We start from the raw sequence: 19,633 nt of genomic DNA on the forward strand, positions 1-19,633 counted from the left end.
ATTGTGGTGTGGGGTTTGGGGGCCCTCCACTGGAATTCTTTCAAAAACTGACAATAAAAATATCGATTTGAAACCTAAATGTAATGCTTGTATAGTAAAAACTTAGGCCTTTCACCCCTAGTAAGAAAGACAAGGAAGGGTGCTGGAAATTTAAAAATTAGATGTCCAAGCTATGTTTTTCAAAATATAAAATGCAAATGTTATTTTAAAGCAAAATATTAGTGGAGTGTAAAATAAGATCATTTTTTCAAAGGACAAAAAGTCAAAAACATTGAATGGTTGATGAGAACGATTAAAGGAACTTTGAAAGAAATAAACACTGAACTTAAATCATTACTCTTGCATTAATAACTTATATCTTCAGAACTGCTAACAACACAAAGAAATTTCAGCCTGTGTTAAAAAGTGCAACAGGCAAACCAAACAAAAGTATACAGTGACACTTCAAACACAGCCATGTTAACAAAAAAGCCAGTCATTGTGGAAGCATTCTCACATGAGAATGCAATGCAGTTCCTCGAGGGAATATTCTTTCCTCTTAATTCTGTATTTGATGACTCAGTGCTTATACTCTTTCAGTGAGTATCTTTTTTATTTACATTATACCAAAACTTTTTTACTGGCCTTTTGCATGTAATATTTGATTTTTCTGTTTTAATGGTTTAGTACCAGCTACACTAATTCACAATTGTATTTTACAGGTCATTTGATTTTGAAATTGAAACAAAATCCAGTGTTGTCCATACATTTAGTAGTATTGAAAAAGATGAATATGGAAAATTATTTGATTTTATAACAGCAAAGAAATTGCGAGTGAAGAACAGAGGAAAATCGGTAAGGCACTTCTGTCATTTTTCTTGTAAGCTGCTGTCCCTGCCGCCTTCTTTCTGTCTCGAAGAAAACCCTGGAGAGAGAGAGAGGAAAAAAAACTGTTGCCGTATTTATTCAGTTTTGATGACTGCTTTTCTCCTGCCATAAATATTCATAGCATATTAGGTTTTTATCTGTTTTATTTCCAATCATACCCTCCATCATTATAACATACATTCAGAAAAGGTTACTGTTAATAGTTCATTTAGGTTGTTGTTGTTGTTGTTGTTGTTGTTCAGCAAGCCAGCTTGAAGCAGCAATTAGTATAAATATGCCTACTAAAGATTATTACTACTTCTTCTTCTCCTCCTCCTCCTGCTCCTCCTCTTTTTTTTGTGTTTTTTAGACTTCTTACTGATGTGATGGAGCACACCACTATTCCTCTCCTGTGCAGCCCTGTTGTCTCAGAGTAGCACTTACGACTGATGCTCGCAATTGTTTGTTGGATATATTGCCATCTCTGTTTTCCCCTACAGATTTTGCCCTCTATATCTCCCTTTAGTACAATGGAAGTTATTCCTTGATGCAGATTAACACTTGTCCTATCATTTTGAAATTTGGTTCCAAGGTGCATACATCCTTCCTCTGTAATGGTGCAATGTAAACGTGGCACTTTGTGACCGCACCCTTGGGCTCAGTGATGCTTTGCACAACAAGATGTTGTCACAAGCAAAAAAAGGCCAGAGCTCAGAAATGCAAGTCAGGTGTAAAGTAGATTAATGATATCACATTGGCACCAAATTTCACCACAATTCTGCCCTATGCCACCATGGAAGTGTCACATGATGGGAAGGCTGTCACCTCACAACCCTGTAACCACATCTGACCCATTCTCTTGATGCCTATATGATAGTGTGAGAACCACAATACCCATTGTTGAAATCATGCAGTTTTCTTATGGGTGGAAAACAGGCTCAGACTCGACACAAAGAAGCCTCAGGAAGTGGCAGAAAGGGCTTCAATGAAACCACCGCTTTCATTGGGGCATTCATTTGCAAACATTTTACAGTGAATTAAAAAGGGTTAACACTGTGATGGTCAACAAAACGACATTCTCGACGACCATTGACACTGCTGGCATCCCACAGATGATTTTTTCTTTAAGGAGATTATGGGACTATATCTCATTTGAACTTGGACAGGCTTCTTTGGAGTGTAGCGCTGCCACAATTTTTCCTCTGGTTGGAGTGACCAGGAAACGTTCAAAACCATTTGATGGATTTGAAAGTGAAATGTATTCCCAGTTTTGAATATAAACCACTTGTGATCTGAAGCAGCAAATAGTATGTATGGTTTTTCACACCTGCTGTCCTGCACTCTCCTGTAGTGTGATCACGGGAAGGTGCGACATTGACATGTAAGACGGAGGGTTCCTGTAAGACCCTCCCACCCCCAGTTTGGCAACACCCTCTGTGCCACACCTGCATATTCGTTGAGCACTTTAAAAAATACAACAGTACAGAGAGAACCCTTGACTGATTCCTAAGCACCTGCAAGAATGAAACTCCTTCAAAACTCTCATATTCTGCATGTCCCCTAGTAGGCGCTAGAGCTGCAGTGTAGCACCACTCAGGTGTAGGGAGTTGAAGGGGTTGCCTGCTCTCAGGTGCCCAGGAATTGTCAAGGGTTCTCTCTGTAGAGGTACATATTTAAAGTGCTCACCAAAGGTGCATGGGTGGCGCCGAGGTTGTTGCTGAGCTGGGGGTTCTTAGAGAGACTTTGTGCCATGCATATGTCAGTGCTGCACCCTCTGTGATTATGCTGCAGCAGGGCTGAAAAAGCATGAACACCCCTTTCGCTTTGGATCGAATTTGTCGAAAGGTTTTGAATGATCCCTAGAGGTTCCATCATGTGTACCAAGAGTAAAAATTTGTGAATACACTACACCCCAAAGAAGTCAGATCATGTTCAAAATGGGTTGCAGCCCCATAGTGTCCTTAAGTACCTTTGGCCAAATTTCACTCTAGAGTGCAACAATGAGGCAGATGACAGGGCTTAAAAAACCCCTTCTTTTGTGCAGTGTAATAATTACTAAATTGATTCTATCAGAGAGGAGGAAATTGCCTTTTTTCCCTTGTGGCTTTGCCATGGGCTTGAGAGTTTATCTATTGCCATTAACCTTTAGCCATATGTAAATACAAAGAAAAATGTACATTTTGAAATTAGTATTTTCATGTATAATACTGCAGCTTTGGTGGTCAGAAATACCACAACCCTTTATTGGATCTACATTTAAGGTAAATTTATTAATACCACATTGTTATTCCATTTATACAAGTTACAAATGGTAAATGACAAAGAGACTTCTGCCACTGTTTTGTTACTAGTCCTCCAAGTAGGCGCTGTTGCAAGACACTGGATGCAGGTTTTGGAGGGGAGCAGTTCAGATTGCCTGGGCCATCCAGATTTAGGTCTTTCATGGCCCTTAAACTGCTTAAAGCAAATGCCAGGATGGTCCCTTCAAAAAGGCACATCTAATTTCCTTCCCTTATCTAAGACAGTCTGTAATGACCTCCTCATTGACAGGATGACATACTCCTGTGTGAAAACGGTGGCATATTTGGTGAATTTAATACTGAATACCACTATCATGCTTCACGGTCCTTGTTATAACAATATTAAATACATGTATGTGGCAGAACATTATGACCACAGACCTACTGTTACATAAACCCGTCCTGCTGATAGCGATGTCACCATTACATAAACCCGTCCTGCTGATAGCGATGTCACCAGATGAGGAATGGCTACTAGTCACATGCATGCTGTCTGTGTGTAGAATGGGGAAAGTGTGCAATCCACTTGAATTTTATTGAGGGTGAATTGAGATGGTCTGAAGACATGGCAAGAGCACTTTGAAACTTAATGACTTGTCAGGTGTCCAAGGAGAGCTGTGGTGTCTTCAACACGTGGCAAAATCAAGGTGAAACTATGTCCAGGTGTCATGGGGTGGGGTGGCGACCCATCATTACAGATGTTGGACATTATAAGCCGGACAGGCAGCGAATTGTGGCAGAACTAACTTCAGACTTTAATGCTGTGCAACATAAAAATGTTTCTGAATACATAGTGCACCAAACACTCCTAGAGATGGGCCTCCGCAACCAACGATCCATGAATGTTGCCATGACATCGGCAACTACAACTGAAACAGGCATGTGACCATCAGCATTGGATGCTCACACAGTGGCAGAGCATTGTGTGGTCTGATTAATCCCGATACCTTCTCCATCATGCCAATGGGAGGGTGCGAATCCATCATCTTCCAGGGGAACAGCTTCTTGACACCTGCACTGTGGGATGGAGACAAACTGGTGACAGCTCCATTACGCTCTGGGGAATATTTACGTGGGAATCCATGGGTCCAGTGGAGCTCTTGCAAGGCACTATGACAGAAAGGAGTATCATAAACTGGGTGCAGACCATGTACACCCCTTCATGACAGTCGTGTTCCCTGATGGCAGTGGCATTTTTCAACAAGATAATGCGCCGTGCCACAAGATGAGGAGTGTGATGGAGCAGTTGAAGAAACACAGAGGCGAGTTCCAAATGATGTGCTGGCTGCCCGACTTGCCAGATGTGAACCCAGTTGAATACACCTGGGATGTAACTCAACTTCACGGCAGAGCTTATTATCCCCCTGGAATTTAATGGCATTAGGCGAGTTGTGTGTGCAGATTTGGTGTTGTCTCCCTCCAGTGACCTACCAAGGCCTGATTATTTCCATGCTATGACATGTCACCACTGTTATCCATGCCAAAGGTGGACTACTGGCTATTAGGTGGTCATAATGTTTTGGTGTGGAAGCAGTGTATACAGATTATGATTACCTACCTAATAGCCGGTATGTACGCCGTTGGCACAGATAACAGTGGCAATGCACCATGGCAATGAAGCAATAAGGATTTGGTAAGTCGCTGGAGGTAGTTGGCACTACATCTGCACATACAAGTAACTTAACGTCCATAAATGCCAGGGAGGGGGAGGGGGGCGATGAGTTCTGATGCCACATTCAGTCACATACCCGATGTGTTCTATTGGGTTCAGATCTGGCAGCTAGGGGGGCCAGCACATCAATTGGAACTTGCCACTGTGTTCCTCAAACCACTCCATCACACTTCTGACCTTGTGACTGCCTTTGGGAGACGTGATTGTCAAGAATGGGTGTACATGGTCTACAACCAGTGTATGATACTCCTTGTCCCATGGTGCTTTGCACTAGCTCCACTTGACCCATGGATGCCATATGGATGTTCCCCAGAACATAATGGAGTGACTGCCAGTTTGTCTCTGTCCAGTAGTACAGGTGTCAAGAGGCTGTTCCCTTGGAAGGTGATAGATTCACACTCTCCCAGGGCACAGTGAAGAAGGTATGAAGATTAACCAGGACTGTCAACATCCAGTGCCCATTTGTTGTTGTGGCTGATGTCGTATTGTTAACATTGCCACATGCATGGCTCTTCTGCTGTGGAGGCCCATTGTTAGGAGTGTTTAGTACACTGTATGTTCAGATACACTTGTACTCTGCCCAGCATTAAAGTCTGATGTTATTTCTGCCACAGTTTGCCGCCTGCCCTGTATTACCAGTCTGCCCAGACTGTGGCATCCAACATCTGTAATGAGGGATGGCCGCCCAACCCCACAACGTCTGGACATGATTTCACCTTGGTTTTACCATGTGTGGAAGACACTCGCCATTACACTCTTCGAACATCTGACAAGTCATGTAGTTACCAAAATGCTCATGCTGAGTCTCCAGGCCATCACAATCTGCCCTCAGTCAAACTGAAATTACATCCCTTCCCCATTCTACACATGAACAACATCCTCTTTGATACTACATGCACCATGCAAGTGTATGACTAATAGTCATTCTTCACCCAGTGATGCTTCTATTGCTTGGATAGGTTTATAATGATAGTAGGTCAGCGGCTGATCAGTGTTGATGTTTTGGTAACAGGCATTATTGTCAATTGTTTTGAAGACAGAATTGTTGGTCAGTACCTATACCAGAAAGCAAAATATTTAGTGTTGCTGGGACATGCAAATAAAAGTACGTACACTATCCTATCTTTTGGATCTGTAAGTTGTTTCGTCTGAGAGTAAAGAGATGGATAGGTTGGGGAAGTTTAAAAAGGAAGAGCAGGTCACACAGACTCCAGGACACATGAACAACATACCTGGCATGTGTTAAAGCTGAAGCTGAGGAACGAGATGATGAGGGAGGTGGCGAGTCAGATGAATCTTCAACAGATGAAGATTTTAAGCCAAATGAAGTTGAAAGTGATGTTGCAGAAGCGTAAGCCACCTTTTTTTAAATTATGGTTTTCTTGCCGAACTTGGAACAGTACCTAAATTTAGTGATTGCATTACTGCAGCTCTGACTGACCTGTTGTAAGAATGAGGGGCAGTCAGTTATTGTTGTTCTCTTCTGGCTGGCCCTACTGGGTCCTTGTAGAACAAAGAGCATTTCAGATTTTAAAGTTATTCCTCGTGATGATATTATTTGCTTTCTCTCAGGATGGGCTCATTTTCTGTTGTTAGACTAAGTTGTTTTCCCAATCCAGTCAAGAATATTTCCCTCAAAGTTTTTGTGTAACGCATCCTGTTGTGTTACTGCTGGTTCTTTCAGATTTTCTTTCACTGCATCAATCCATTTTACTAATTAAATGTTAATATTAGTGCAACTGTTACAGAATTCCACAATCTGTGTGGTTAATCTGGTTGGCTCCATTATTACCTTTTTGTTCAGATTTCTTCAGTATCTCTCTTTCTCTTAAAAGTGAGTGTCACCGTTTGGTATACTATGAGACAGTCATGTAAATTTCAATCTAATTTTAAATGCATTGCAGGACAAACTTTCATATGCAGAAGACTTTGGTGATTCAGATCAGGAAGATGAACCAGATGCATACCTGGCACGTGTTAAAGCTGAAGCTGAGGAACGAGATGATGAGGGAGGTGGCGAGTCAGATGAATCTTCAACAGATGAAGATTTTAAGCCAAATGAAGTTGAAAGTGATGTTGCAGAAGAGTAAGCCACCTTTTTTTAAATTATGGTTTTCTTGCCGAATTTGGAACAGTACCTAAATTTAGTGATTGCATTACTGTAGCTCATAATTATTTTGTTTTCTTACTGTAGTAAAGTTGTCGAGGCAAACACTTTTTGTATCGTCTAATGTACTAGGGCATACTGCAGTATATTTCAAATGAATTTGTTGGCAACTGATGGACTTAGGGAGAAACTGTTAAAGGTCAGCAGTGTGAAGTTGTACATATTTTTTAGGATAAACTAGACCTTACACAGTTGCCATGGTGTGACATATGCTGACAGTAAAAAAATTAAGTTGTTTTAAGCAGAATATGAACATTTCCTGGGAAATTACCTTTCTTGACTTGCATGCTTTTTCAATAAACTTTAATTTACACATCAATTTATATCTTTCTGTGTTGATGCACAGTTTCATTCAGGTAGTTCCATATCTTCACCAATTTCTTTCCTTAAACTGCTGCCGTACTTATCCTTGCCAATTAACTAAACTGAATAGCTTCTAAATCGATTTATGGCTTTTTCTTGTGAATGACGATAGCGTCTGTCCTTGTTTCGGATAAGAGATGTTACCATACCCTAGGTTTCTCTTTTTGTGCTTTGGGAACAAGCAAGGGTTTCTGGTGTGTGAAAGCAGTATTCTATTATAATATTGTGGCCTTTATTAAATCATCAAATTGTGTTGCTCTAACTTTTGACAACTACGTAAACATTTTGTAGAATATTTTCAGCCACTCAGCTTTTCAACTAGTATATTGTAGATGAAAGCTTTAATTAATAAATTATGCAGTGTCAAAAGGGGTTGGAAGGGTTGTAGGAAAGTGCATTGTATCTGTAAGGGAACACACACAAAAGATGATAAAGATACTAATTCCAGAGTATTTCTCCAGCACTTGGAGTTCCTGTCAAGTATTAATGACTGCATACATTGAAGTGAGTTCATTGACATTCCCCATGTTGGTACACACAGAACAAAAGTGTAACAGATATGCTTAGGGGATTTGGATGTACTGGCAGTAAGTTTTTATATCCATGAACATGTATGTGCTGTTCAGCTGTTTCTGCAGTATTAAATTCTTGCTGTAATGTTTATAAACAGGAAATGTTGACTGTCCTCAAATGAAACTGCACTGTAATTGTTTATGAATTCGTAAATGATATGTTAACATTCTAAAAATGTTTGTACGGAAATAAGCTGAAATTTGTTTCACAGGTATGATAGTAATCCTAGCCCATCTGATTCAGAAGAGGACTCTGATGAAGGTGGTTCAGACAAGGAGAAAAAGAAGGAGAAAAAGGAAGAAAAAGAAAAGAAGGAAAAGCCTCCCAAGAAAGCAAAGACTGTTGTACGTCTTTCTTTCTTTATCTTTTTATATGTGTGACACAGTTGTTATTCTTAGAGCAATTTTTTACAGATATATTAATAATGTTTGAATGATGCCAACTTTTTGATTGTTGCAGTCTGAAAAACCAAGAAAGAAAAGAGAAAAGAAAGAGAAAGATGAAAATAAGCCCAAGCGTCCTGCAACTGCATTCATGATGTGGTTAAATGCTTCACGTGAGAAGATTAAGGCCGACAATCCGGGTATTGCAGTGACAGAAATTGCAAAGAAAGGTGGAGAAATGTGGAGGGAGTTAAAGGATAAATCAGTAAGTATGAAAGACAGCAGACTTGGGCTGATTGTATGAAGCAGTTTGCCTAAGATTAACGCAGTAAATGACCTCAGATCAGACTGAACATGGAAATCTGTATTGTACAAACTCTGATCGCAGATTATATCAACTTGAATTAGGATCATTTTTGACCGAAGAAATTTCATGAACAGGGTAAAGTTCAGCTACAATCGTCAGTTCACATCCAAATGATATTCCAAAACAAAACCATCGTTTTGTGCAGATACAAGTAATAAAGAAGTTGTTATCACAAAAATTATTAAGTAATTATGTGAACACACCACACTCTCACATCTGAAGCTTGGATTGCCCCCCCCCCCCCCCCTCCCCATTAAGGTTAGATAATCATCAGCTATGTAAGTAATGAGTGCAGATATTATTTTTGATTTAGAAAATTGCATGTCACTGTTTTTGTACAGAGAAATAAATTGTGAAGTTCATGACATGAATTACACCTGGTACTTGTTAACACAGGAGAAAAGAAACTGAAGCAGAGTATCAGATGCCTCCATGTAAAACCTATTGCAGTAGTTCTGCTGGAGAGACTAGCTGGCTAGCTGATATTACTTGTAACTGTGATGCATTCTAAAGGTTGTAAATAAGCAAAAGATCTCGGTGGAAACAGAAATAATTAAAACATTTTCTTGCACTGCAGTTACATCTTGTGACCTAACACAAAACAGGTTTTGATTAAAGCTGATTATCCTATGTAGGATATTGTAAATATTAATGTTGTTCAATGCTACAATATTCTTTTTTGACTAAATATTAAATGCTGTAAAGAAATTACATTTCTCCAGGGAAAAAATTATAGCTATGTCAATAGCTCAACAGATCAAAATGTTTTGAGCGTTAATCACATAAAAATATATGTGCCTTTTTGCATGCTACCATTTGAAAAACACCTTGTTTAGATATTTTGAACTGTTTGTGAAGTATGAGGGTGTTGTGACCACATGATTCATGTTTTGCTTGGAAATAACACTGGATGCAACTCCCTCAACCCTCCTGTGGATATAAAAACCAGTGTCTTGAGAACAATGATATATATAGCTCTGTTCTCAACTTTAAATACAATTTCAATATGTTAGCCATATTTCATACAGTGCAATCAGTGATGTAAAATGAACCATGTGGAAAGTCTAGCAATGTGTTTTTTTTCTCTGCAAAAATCTTAAATTATTTTGAAATGCTTTATTTCGTTGGATGCAGCACAGTAACTGAGACAAAGTAATGAAAGGAAATTCAGTCATTTATTGAGCGAAAACATGAAACTGTAAAATGTGAACGAATCAAATTTTGTTGTCAAATAGTTTTCTTAAAATCAGATGATAAATATTTCATTAGTGGCCCGTATGTCCAGTCAGCTGCGTCACTAACATTTTGTGAATAGAATGAACAAACGTGGAAAATATATAAAATTTGTTTTGCCACATGAGTGAGGACAAACAAAGCCGCAGTTCTTTGAAATGGCCTTTGTTTTGCTGTAAGATGATTGCACTATTGAAAAGCAGCAGTATCATTTTCCCGCCGGTGAACTGAATGTGTCACCGATTTAATGGTTTCTAGACGTTATTTGCCTTTTCCCGCCCAATTCAGTGATTACAAAATCTGCTGACTTTTAATTTCTACCTGTCATAGGAATTCATAGCCGTTTGACCTACGCTTGATAACGCTACAGGTAGAACTGACAAAGCACTTAGCATAGAAATAGAACTGAACATACAGTAACTATATTTTAATGGTAGGGAAAGAATTTCAGTGCAGTCAAAAAAAGTTACATTTTGTTTTCCAATCACTATAGAACAGAGTTTGGGCACTTTAGGCTATAGTAGCCGAAGGCCATGAGTGTAAACAAACTATAACTTTGATCACCAGTGGGGAGAGGAGTGGCGAAGACAAACAAGCCCCGCCCCTCTTCCCCAGGACAGCAGCCTACAGCAGTACTGACACATTGTCAGAGGGATCACTGATATCTTCTGGTGTTGTAAGCGTCATAATCAAAATCCAGGATGGACCAGGATTACTCGCTTCACTTATCTTCAAAATAAGAAAATAAAACAATTGGCAATGCACAACACACAGCATTAACGGGCAGCTACCACACAATTATTGCTTGTTGAGGTTAGCAGGGTATTGTTCAGGCCTGACCTGTACTGGTATTCGATGCAAACACAGTTCAAAACATCTGTCACCTAAATTCCCACCTTAAAAGTGTCCACATTACACCAGCTTTTGAGCTTTAGCTGACAAACGAGCATAGGTGTTTCTTTGTTATAAAATGCTAGGTCCTTCACATGGCGTTTTTTTTAGACAAACTATGTAATCGTCCACAATTTGCATGAAATGTAATTATTGAGTGCATTGATGCGACATTACATTCATACACTTTTTATTTTGCAAACAGGTTCTTATGCACTTTACCTTACCCAATTGGGCTTCACCAGATGATGTACAATACCATTAACTGGAAATTGGTTAAGTTTCTAATATTATAAGCAGATAATAAAGCTGTTTTGAATTATCTCTGATAAAATAGTTCCTCTGGATACAGTTCACTGTAAAATAGCATCTGTTAAGTAATTTTGCATATTGGGGTAGAATTCACATTTATTCCAAAATGCTAATTTTTCTGGTCCCTATTTATGAATATATGTAAGACAGCAGGTTTATGGAAAAGTAACCATGAAAGAGCACAATATTACTGAGATTAATCGAAATTGACACTTCACCTTCATCATAGCCCGCTAATATCCAACTCAAAATTCCAGTACAGATGTAATCCTTAGGCTTAAAACAACATTGACATACCTGTGTGCTCATCTATGCAGTGATTGATTTCTCGAGCATTTTTAAAGTGAAAAACTTAAGTTGTTAGAGTAACTGTATTTACAGTAGACTATTTATTATCCAACATGTTACTATCCAGCCCTCCATAGTAATTGGCCTATGTAATTAATATAATAATACTACTTCCTTGTAAAATCAGAATTAATTTATTGCCTGTGCTGTACTTTTCCAAAGCTTTAGAAAGTGGGGACCATCTGGAATGCTGTGTACTCTTTCAAAACATTTTATGCATCTTCTGTGCTTCTAGCACATTTGGAGTCACAATTATGAAGCACATACCGTGTTGTCAGTATTGAATAAATTACTGATCCACTCTTCAACAAATTATACTCAGAAGCACACTTCCAATGATCAGCAGAATGGAGCTGGGTCAGGTAGCAGGACCAGTTCACAGGTAGAGTGGCTGGAAGGTGGTCTCCCAGCGTGGGGAGGAGTATAGAGGTGAAGAAAAAGCCGTCCCGTGTACAGATTGCAGCTAGCACATTTGTAACAGAGGGCTAAGCTCAAATAACAGTAACTACACAACTCATAAATGTTGTACTGTAAAACAAGTGTGTAAACCGCTATGATAACCACTCACACATGATGAACAGAAGTAGCATATGTACAAGATCTGTTCAAAAAATTCCGGAAATTTGTATAATTTTTCTACATTTACCTTTTACTTATTGTACATGATCACCTTCGAAATACTCTCTTCCACAATTGATACACCACTCACAATGCCGTTTACGCTTCTGGAAGCAGCTTTGGTACGTATCTTACTGGATCATGTGAAGCACAGTCTGTGAATTTTCTTTTGTCTCGTCTATTGTTGTAAATGTCCATCCTTTCAACAGGGTTTTCAACTTCAGAAATAAATAAAAAAAAAGTCCGCAGGGACCAGATCTGGAGGCCATGGAGGATGAGGTAGCACAATGATTTCATTTTTTGTGCAGTAGTCACACACCAACGGGGATTAATCTGTGGATGTGTTGTTATAATGCAAGAGCCATGAAATGTCTCACCACATTTCAGGCCGCTTCCTTCTCACATTTTCTCGTAGGTGTCACAAAACGTCCCAATAGTACCATTGATTAACAGTTTGTCCTTGTGGCACAAATTCATGATAAACTAATCCTTCAAAAGTCAGAAAAAAGAAAACTATTAGAATGACTTTGACATTTGACCTGACTTGATGAGCTTTGTTTTGTCTTGGAGAACATTTCCTGGCCCATTGTGAATACTGAACCTTGGTCTCTTCATCATAACTGTAAACTCACTTCTCATCACCAGTTATGATTCTCTTAAGGAACATTTCGGCTCATGTGTGCAATCCAAAACTCTTCACAGATTGGGAGGCAAAGATCTTTCTGGTCTTGACTCGTGACCCATGGGGCAAAAAGGCAAAATTGGCGGCAACACGATGCATTCCAAAAAACTGTGTCAGGATTTTGTTGCATGATCCAACTGAAATATTATATTCTTCTGCAATCTCTTGGGCAGTCATTCTTTGACAGGCACACACAATTTCGTTGACATTCCTGACAAGCATTGTTGGTAGACAACGAAGGGCATCCTGAGTGAGGGTCATGTGTAACTTCTGTGTAACCATTTTTAAACCATGTGAACCATTTGTGACACAGAGTATGGCTTAAATACTCATCACTGTAGGCTTCCTGCGTCTTTTGGTTTCTCTCTATACAGATTTTCTTGAGTTTCACGAAAAATCTAAAGCAGACGTGTCACTCCTCTAACTCTGCCACCTCGAAATTTGCAGACTGTGCGAGACAATGCTATACGCAATACAGCACTGAACAAAAACTAACAGATAAGCAACAATGAAACTTCTGGCAGTTACACATTAAACACAGGCGTGTGCAGGGATTCCAACCTCATTTCGCTCCAACACACAATTGCCACAAAATTACGAATGTCTTGGAATTTTTTGAACAGACCTAAGTTAGTAACTGTCAGAATGTGGCTCAGTAGTTGTGTCCTGGAATAGTCAGGTTCAATCTCTAGTCAGTTCTTGGATCCCCCCTCCCCCATTTGCCACTTTTTTCACCTCTGGTAGTGTTTGTTAATGTGGAAAATGCTGAGTTGTTTAAATTTAGGAGTGTTCAAAAAAATTGTGCAGCAGCTTTGATAGCTGCAGAATTTTGCTTGCACAGTACAATATAGCTATCAGTGCCTTAGATGAAGGGCCTGAAATATGTGACACTGTGTTCATCTACAAAAAAATTCCAGTGCCATCAGATAATTAAGCTAGCAGGAGTCATGATGCAGTTAGTGCAGAATTTATTAACGAAGTATTTACGTACAAAAACTGTTACAAAAGTGGAATAGATTTACCAGTTGAGAGTTTGAAAGCCTGATTTTCTTTTAGCCCCAGTTCTTTAATTTCTTTGACTACTTTTAATGTTGCCATTCTTAATACATGTTCTGCAAGCATGCTGTGTACTTTTACGTTCACACTCGAGGCACTCCAACCTTTTTTTTTTTTTAACTGATATTTTCAGATCAGACTGCCCCCATTTTCTTGTTTCTTGGGATGCAGTAAAGACACTGAAGATTTTATTTACAGAATCCTGGCTTGTGTGTTGTAGTTAGAAGTTATTTTTATTTCAAAATAACAGTGTTGTGCTGCTATAGTTAACTTGCATTATCATTCTTACCAGTTCAACGTAAATAAATTCCCCTTATTTCCATTGTCATCAACAAGGATAAAATTAAGTTTATTTGTATTATCTCATTTACTGATGTTGCAAAGAGCAACTACATTTAGTGTCGTTTAAATCTCTGTCAAAACAAGAAATGAACAAGATCATAACTTATAATATTATAAGGCACTTTTCAGGCAGCATATTTGCTTTAAAAATTTTTGTCAGAACATACTACAGTGGATACAGATGACCGCTTATAACTTCACAATAAAATCTGTACAGTTATTGTAGGAGTTGGAAATAAGAATAAATTATGACTTTAGAACAGCAGTTAGCTTCTGTCCGTCTGTAACAGTAGGTCTGATAAAATCACTGCCCCCAGTTTTATGCATTCAACCTTGAAAGGTTCTGACAACATTTGTGCTTCAGTTTGCACACCATGTGCAGTTACATAAAGATGAAATGTAACAATTGTAAAGGCATGAATGCTTTCTTGGTCCTTTTCTTAATATTGTTATAACACATTTTTAAACTCATCCAATCACCATTTTTCTCTATGTAAATCAAAGTCAACAGCTACTTTTTTCCATGTCTTTTCTTTATTGGTCACAGTAACTTTGGGTTTTTTGACCTCTGTTGTGTCTTTATGCTGAAACAATACAATTTCAAGCAATAAATCTTTTTCAACTGGGGAGAAGTTTGAAGGTCGCAGCTTTTCCTGCTTACTTTCCTCCATCACAACACTTTTGATAATAAATACATTGTGTACCAAAAAGAATCACCATATTGGGCACATCTATATTTCTGAAACTAATCAACATACACAATGAATTTTTTTTTTTTTTTAATATATGGGAAACTCAAAAAGTTTTTTTAATATCTTTTCATAGGTGTTCAGTACCCCCCCCCCCCCCCCCTCCTTGAGATGCACGGCATATGTCAATGCGGTATTCAAATTGTTCCCACACAGCAGCGAGCATGTCTTGAGTTACAGCTTCCACCTTCCACAGCAGTTCATTCCTTGTCGTTGGTAATGGAGGTACATTAATAGTCTTTTGTAAACCCCCACAAGAATCACACACAGTCAGGTCTGGTGACCTTAGAGGCCAGTAATGTAAGGCTGAATCATTTGGTCCATTGCAACCAATCCATCGTTCACTAATCCTTTGATTTAAAAATTCCCTCACTTCCAGATGCGTCAATTTGCTACCTACCGGTAACCATGTAAAACTTCGATGCTCTTCCCAACAGTACATCATTCGCACACATGTCTCAAATAATATAATAGTTACGATTTTTTAAAAATTGGATGATTCTTTTTGATACACCCTGTATTATGTATCTACGCTGCATGATTAGGATCTGTGGTCAAAGAATGGAAATCGTGTCAACAGCTGATTTTTTTTTTGCGTTGTTAAGTTTATTTCGTGCTAATTTAGATCAGCACCGACTTTCATTCAGTTGATCAAAGTTTAGTGTTACACAGTACAGTGTGATCAAAGATATCTGGACATCCTCAAAATACATATGTTTTTTACATTAGTTGCATTGTGCTGCCACCTACTGCCAGGTACTCGATATCAGCGATGTCAGTAGATATTAGACATCGTGAGAGAGCAGAATTGAGCGCTCTGTGGAATTCAGACTTCGATCGTGGTCAGGTGAATGGGTGCCATACATCTGTACGTGAGATTTTCACACTCCTAAACATCCCTAGGTCCGCTGTTTCCGATGTGATAGTGAAGTGGAAACATGAAGGGACACGTATAGCACAAAACCGTACAGGTCAACCTCGTCTGTTGACTGACAGAGACCGCTGACAGTTGAAGAGGGTTGTAATGTGTAACAGGCAGACATCTATCCAGACCATTACAAGGAATTCCAAACTGTGTCAGGCTCCACTGCAAATACTCTGTCAGTTAGGTGGGAGGTGAGAAAACTCAGATTTCATGGTCAAGTGGCTGCTCATTAGCCAAACATCACCGCCAGTAAATGCCAAACAGCGCCTCACTTGGTGTAAAAAGTGTAAACATTGGACAATTGAACAGTGGAAAGAGTGACAAATCACGGTACACAATGTGCCGATCTGATGTCAGCATGTGGGTATGGCGAATGCCCGGTGAACGTCATCGGTCAGCGTGTGTAGTGCCAACAGTAAAATCCAGAGGCGGTGGTGTTATGGTGTGGTTGTATTTTCTACGGAGGGGTCTTGTGCCCCTTGTTACTGCTTGTTGTTTTGCGTGGTACTATTGCAGCACAGGCCTACATTGATGTTTTAAGCACCTTCTTGCTTCCCACTGTTGAAGAGCAATCTGGGGATGGCGATTGCATCTTTCAACACTGTCGAGCACCTGTTCATAATGCTTGGCCTGTGGCAAAGTGGTTACACAACTATAACATCCCTGTAATGGACTGGCCTGCACAGAGTCGTGACCTGAATCCTATAGACCACATTTGGGATGTATTGGAATGCTGACTGTGTGGCAGGCCTCACCGACTGACGTCAATACCTCTCCTCAGTGCAGCACTCCATGAAGAATGGGCTCCCATTCCCCAAGAAACCTTCCGGCACCTGATTGTATATATGCCTGTGAGAGTGGAAGCTGTCATCAAGGCTAAGGGTGGGTCAACACCATATTGAATTCCAGCATTAACGATTGAGTGCACCACGAACTTGGAAGTCATTTTTAGTCAGGTGTCCGGATACTTTCGATCACATAGTTTATTTATACCATTGGCCCTTACCAGGATATATGCTCTGTTTAGCCATCTAAAGCACGTTTACATTGTGTAATTAAGTCTATGGAGAAAATAGATAAATGTATACTTACAGAATTAAAAACTCAATGTCACAATGTTTTCCCCAATAAATTTTTTAACAAATAACTTGATTCGTATATTAACATTTGTGTGTTATCAGTTCACAATGTTTCTTAAAACTGTGTTGTATATAGTCGAAGATGACCTGAAAAGTGTGTGTGTGTGTGTGTGTGTGTGTGTGTAGGCGGAAAGAACTGCCAGTAACATACTTCTTTCCTATAAATTTTTTATATCCTAATTAGTATAGTAGTAATATAAACTACAAATGTTAGAGAACTCCATACAAACAGTGATGCAGATATAAATGTGGCAGTCAAATTATAGGAAAAAAAATATTAATACCTTTAGCTTTATCTTCTAGCATACTGACTTTCTTTTGCAGTGAAGTGTATTTTGCTTTTTGCATAAGCTGACAGAGGAAAACTAAGACTTAATGTAAGAGCAATGACACTGTCCTGTGTTACAAAGATTATCATATTGTACAGCAGCCAGAAATGTCACACATCCATTGTACATTTTACTTGCATTATAGAACATGGAATATAAGAAAAGAAAATGTGGTCTTGCTAAACATTATTCAACTGGTTTCATACTTTAAATGTTTACTAGGAGTGGGAAGCAAAAGCAGCAAAGGCAAAAGAAGAATACAATAAGGCAATGAAGGAGTACAAGCCACCACCTGCTGATGAGAAGAAAAAAGAAAAGAAAGAACCAAAGAAACGTGAATCCAAACCTTCACCAGTTAAAGCGGGCGCCTATAAGAGTAAAGAATACATAAGTGATGACAGTAGTGATAGTGACGATGAGAAGAAAACTGCTTCTAAGAAGGTGAGTACCTGTCCTTCCATTGTCAGCTGTCCACATTTTGACTTTCTTGTTACATTTCATGACTAATCTTTTTTTTTAATGTTTCTCCCCACTTCTAAATTTTTACCAAGAAGGCTGATAGTGTTCCAAAGGAAAAGAAACCTGAAGTTAAGAAAGAAATAAAGGAAGAAAAGGCGTCTGATGAAGAAGAAGATGATGATGATTTTGAAGAACCAATTGAGAAGACACCACCCACCAGTGAGGATGAAGACTCTGCCTCTGGATCAGAAAGTGACTAACTGGTATTTTTGTGAAAAGTGTTTGAACTTCATTCCAATCACTGTGAATCTCGTGTAAGACAAAACGTAAATGTGTAGTTACTGATGCACATCTCATACCTGAGAATTTTACTGGTGACTTACATAATATCAAGCTGTATATATTTACTTTTTTGTATTTGTTGCTAAGACTTTTTAAAAAATACAATAATTCTGTAAAAGCCATTTGTCAGTTATCTCAACTGTGTGATATACCGTCATACCATCATCATACAAATAACTTACTGCATGTGAAAACTGCCTGGAATGGATGGGCAACAGCCAAAATAATCTTAAAAGTAACTAAATTGGAATCCATTGGTGCACAGTGACTGTCAAATATTAAAGTGTAATGGAGGACAGCAGTCAGTCACAGAATCTGTAGTTCATTGCAGATCCATATTTCAACTATAACATAGTCATCGTCAGTGCTAAAATGCAAAAGCATAATGAACCAGGAACAGGTACAAAGTACATATATATCACAGTTATACGAATTCATATTAGTGGGGACATAGTGATAACATCCCATTACCAGAAGAGTCAACAGGAATAAACATGTCTGAGCAAAAACATGTGACAGTTAATGTTAGCATTTACATGGCAGAAAGACAACTGAAGCCTTTGCTTCACTTTTTTAAAAATAAACAGCTCCAAGTTTTAACTTCACATAGCAATCACTTCACTTGTCCACTTGTATTTGATTGCTCATCTGTTGCTGAAGATGTTGAACACTTCAGTTACACAACAATCAAATAGAACATTTTGGTTTAATAACAACCTACCTGTAGAACTAAGGTACTGTAAATTTCCGTGGTACAACCAACTGATCCCTTATTTAATTCCTCAAATGCCACACTCAAAACACTTCAGTACTACAAAAGCAAAATAGAGGCAATCGTCAATGATAAAATTGCTCCCTTATTATAGAGGAACACTAATGAGGTCCTTGCACAGGGAAGAACTTGGTGCTAGGATCTGCAATAAATAGGTTGTAAATAATCTGATAACTGCCATCAGAATGTGCGACCATGCTTAGACAGTGCTAAGGGTTTCAGCTGTGTGCTATACCATATTTGCCCAAACTTATTATGGAGATTCAGTTAGTTGCTATCCCCACACTTTCACAACCTAGAGTGACAATGTAGCTCATTTATTTGCCATGGCAATAACCAACAGACAATGGGTTTCCCACTGACCTCAAAGTGAAATGTGTTTATCCTGCTCTGTGAAATCTGTGAATATTGTGTACTATGGAGCTAAACATTAATTGGATTGAGTTTCAAGAGTGTAATGATGGCTGAGCAGTTATTCTCAGTACTGGATAAAACGAGTATTTCAACACTGTACAGAGTGCAGAGTCATCCTCCAGATTAAGCATCTCATTCTGCTCCGCCACCTGATACTGATGAATGAGAAGTTTGCAATGATCTTCAGTCCACTAATAACTTTTCACCTGGAGCAGTCTACAAGTGAAATGGTGAAGACAAAGGGTTAATAAATAGGGGACTACTACAGTTGAATGCTATGTCAAAACAGTTCATGGGAATGGCTGTGTCATGCACATAAGATTCACCAAGCAGTTTTATCATCTGTTCCAA

The 19,633-nt window shown here is 38.9% G+C and overlaps 1 protein-coding gene across 2 annotated transcripts in view; it reads left to right on the forward strand.

Moving 5' to 3' along the window:
* Positions 1 to 18,218, forward strand: part of LOC126473597 (FACT complex subunit Ssrp1) — a 90,501-nt gene extending 72,283 nt beyond the window's left edge. Inside the window, exons 10-15 of one of the 2 annotated variants that reach the window (XM_050100751.1) lie at positions 702 to 834; positions 6,723 to 6,904; positions 8,133 to 8,265; positions 8,381 to 8,569; positions 17,518 to 17,736; positions 17,847 to 18,218. In XM_050100751.1, the coding sequence (XP_049956708.1) occupies positions 702 to 834; positions 6,723 to 6,904; positions 8,133 to 8,265; positions 8,381 to 8,569; positions 17,518 to 17,736; positions 17,847 to 18,014 (1,024 nt within the window). In that variant the 3' untranslated portion in view covers positions 18,015 to 18,218. The remainder of the gene's footprint in view (positions 1 to 701; positions 835 to 6,722; positions 6,905 to 8,132; positions 8,266 to 8,380; positions 8,570 to 17,517; positions 17,737 to 17,846) is intronic. The other variant, XM_050100759.1, reaches the window with a different exon arrangement.
* Positions 18,219 to 19,633: the final 1,415 nt, after the last annotated feature.

The sequence above is a fragment of the Schistocerca serialis genome, chromosome 1 (genome assembly GCF_023864345.2).
Source record: "Schistocerca serialis cubense isolate TAMUIC-IGC-003099 chromosome 1, iqSchSeri2.2, whole genome shotgun sequence".
Classification (NCBI taxonomy): domain Eukaryota; kingdom Metazoa; phylum Arthropoda; class Insecta; order Orthoptera; family Acrididae; genus Schistocerca; species Schistocerca serialis.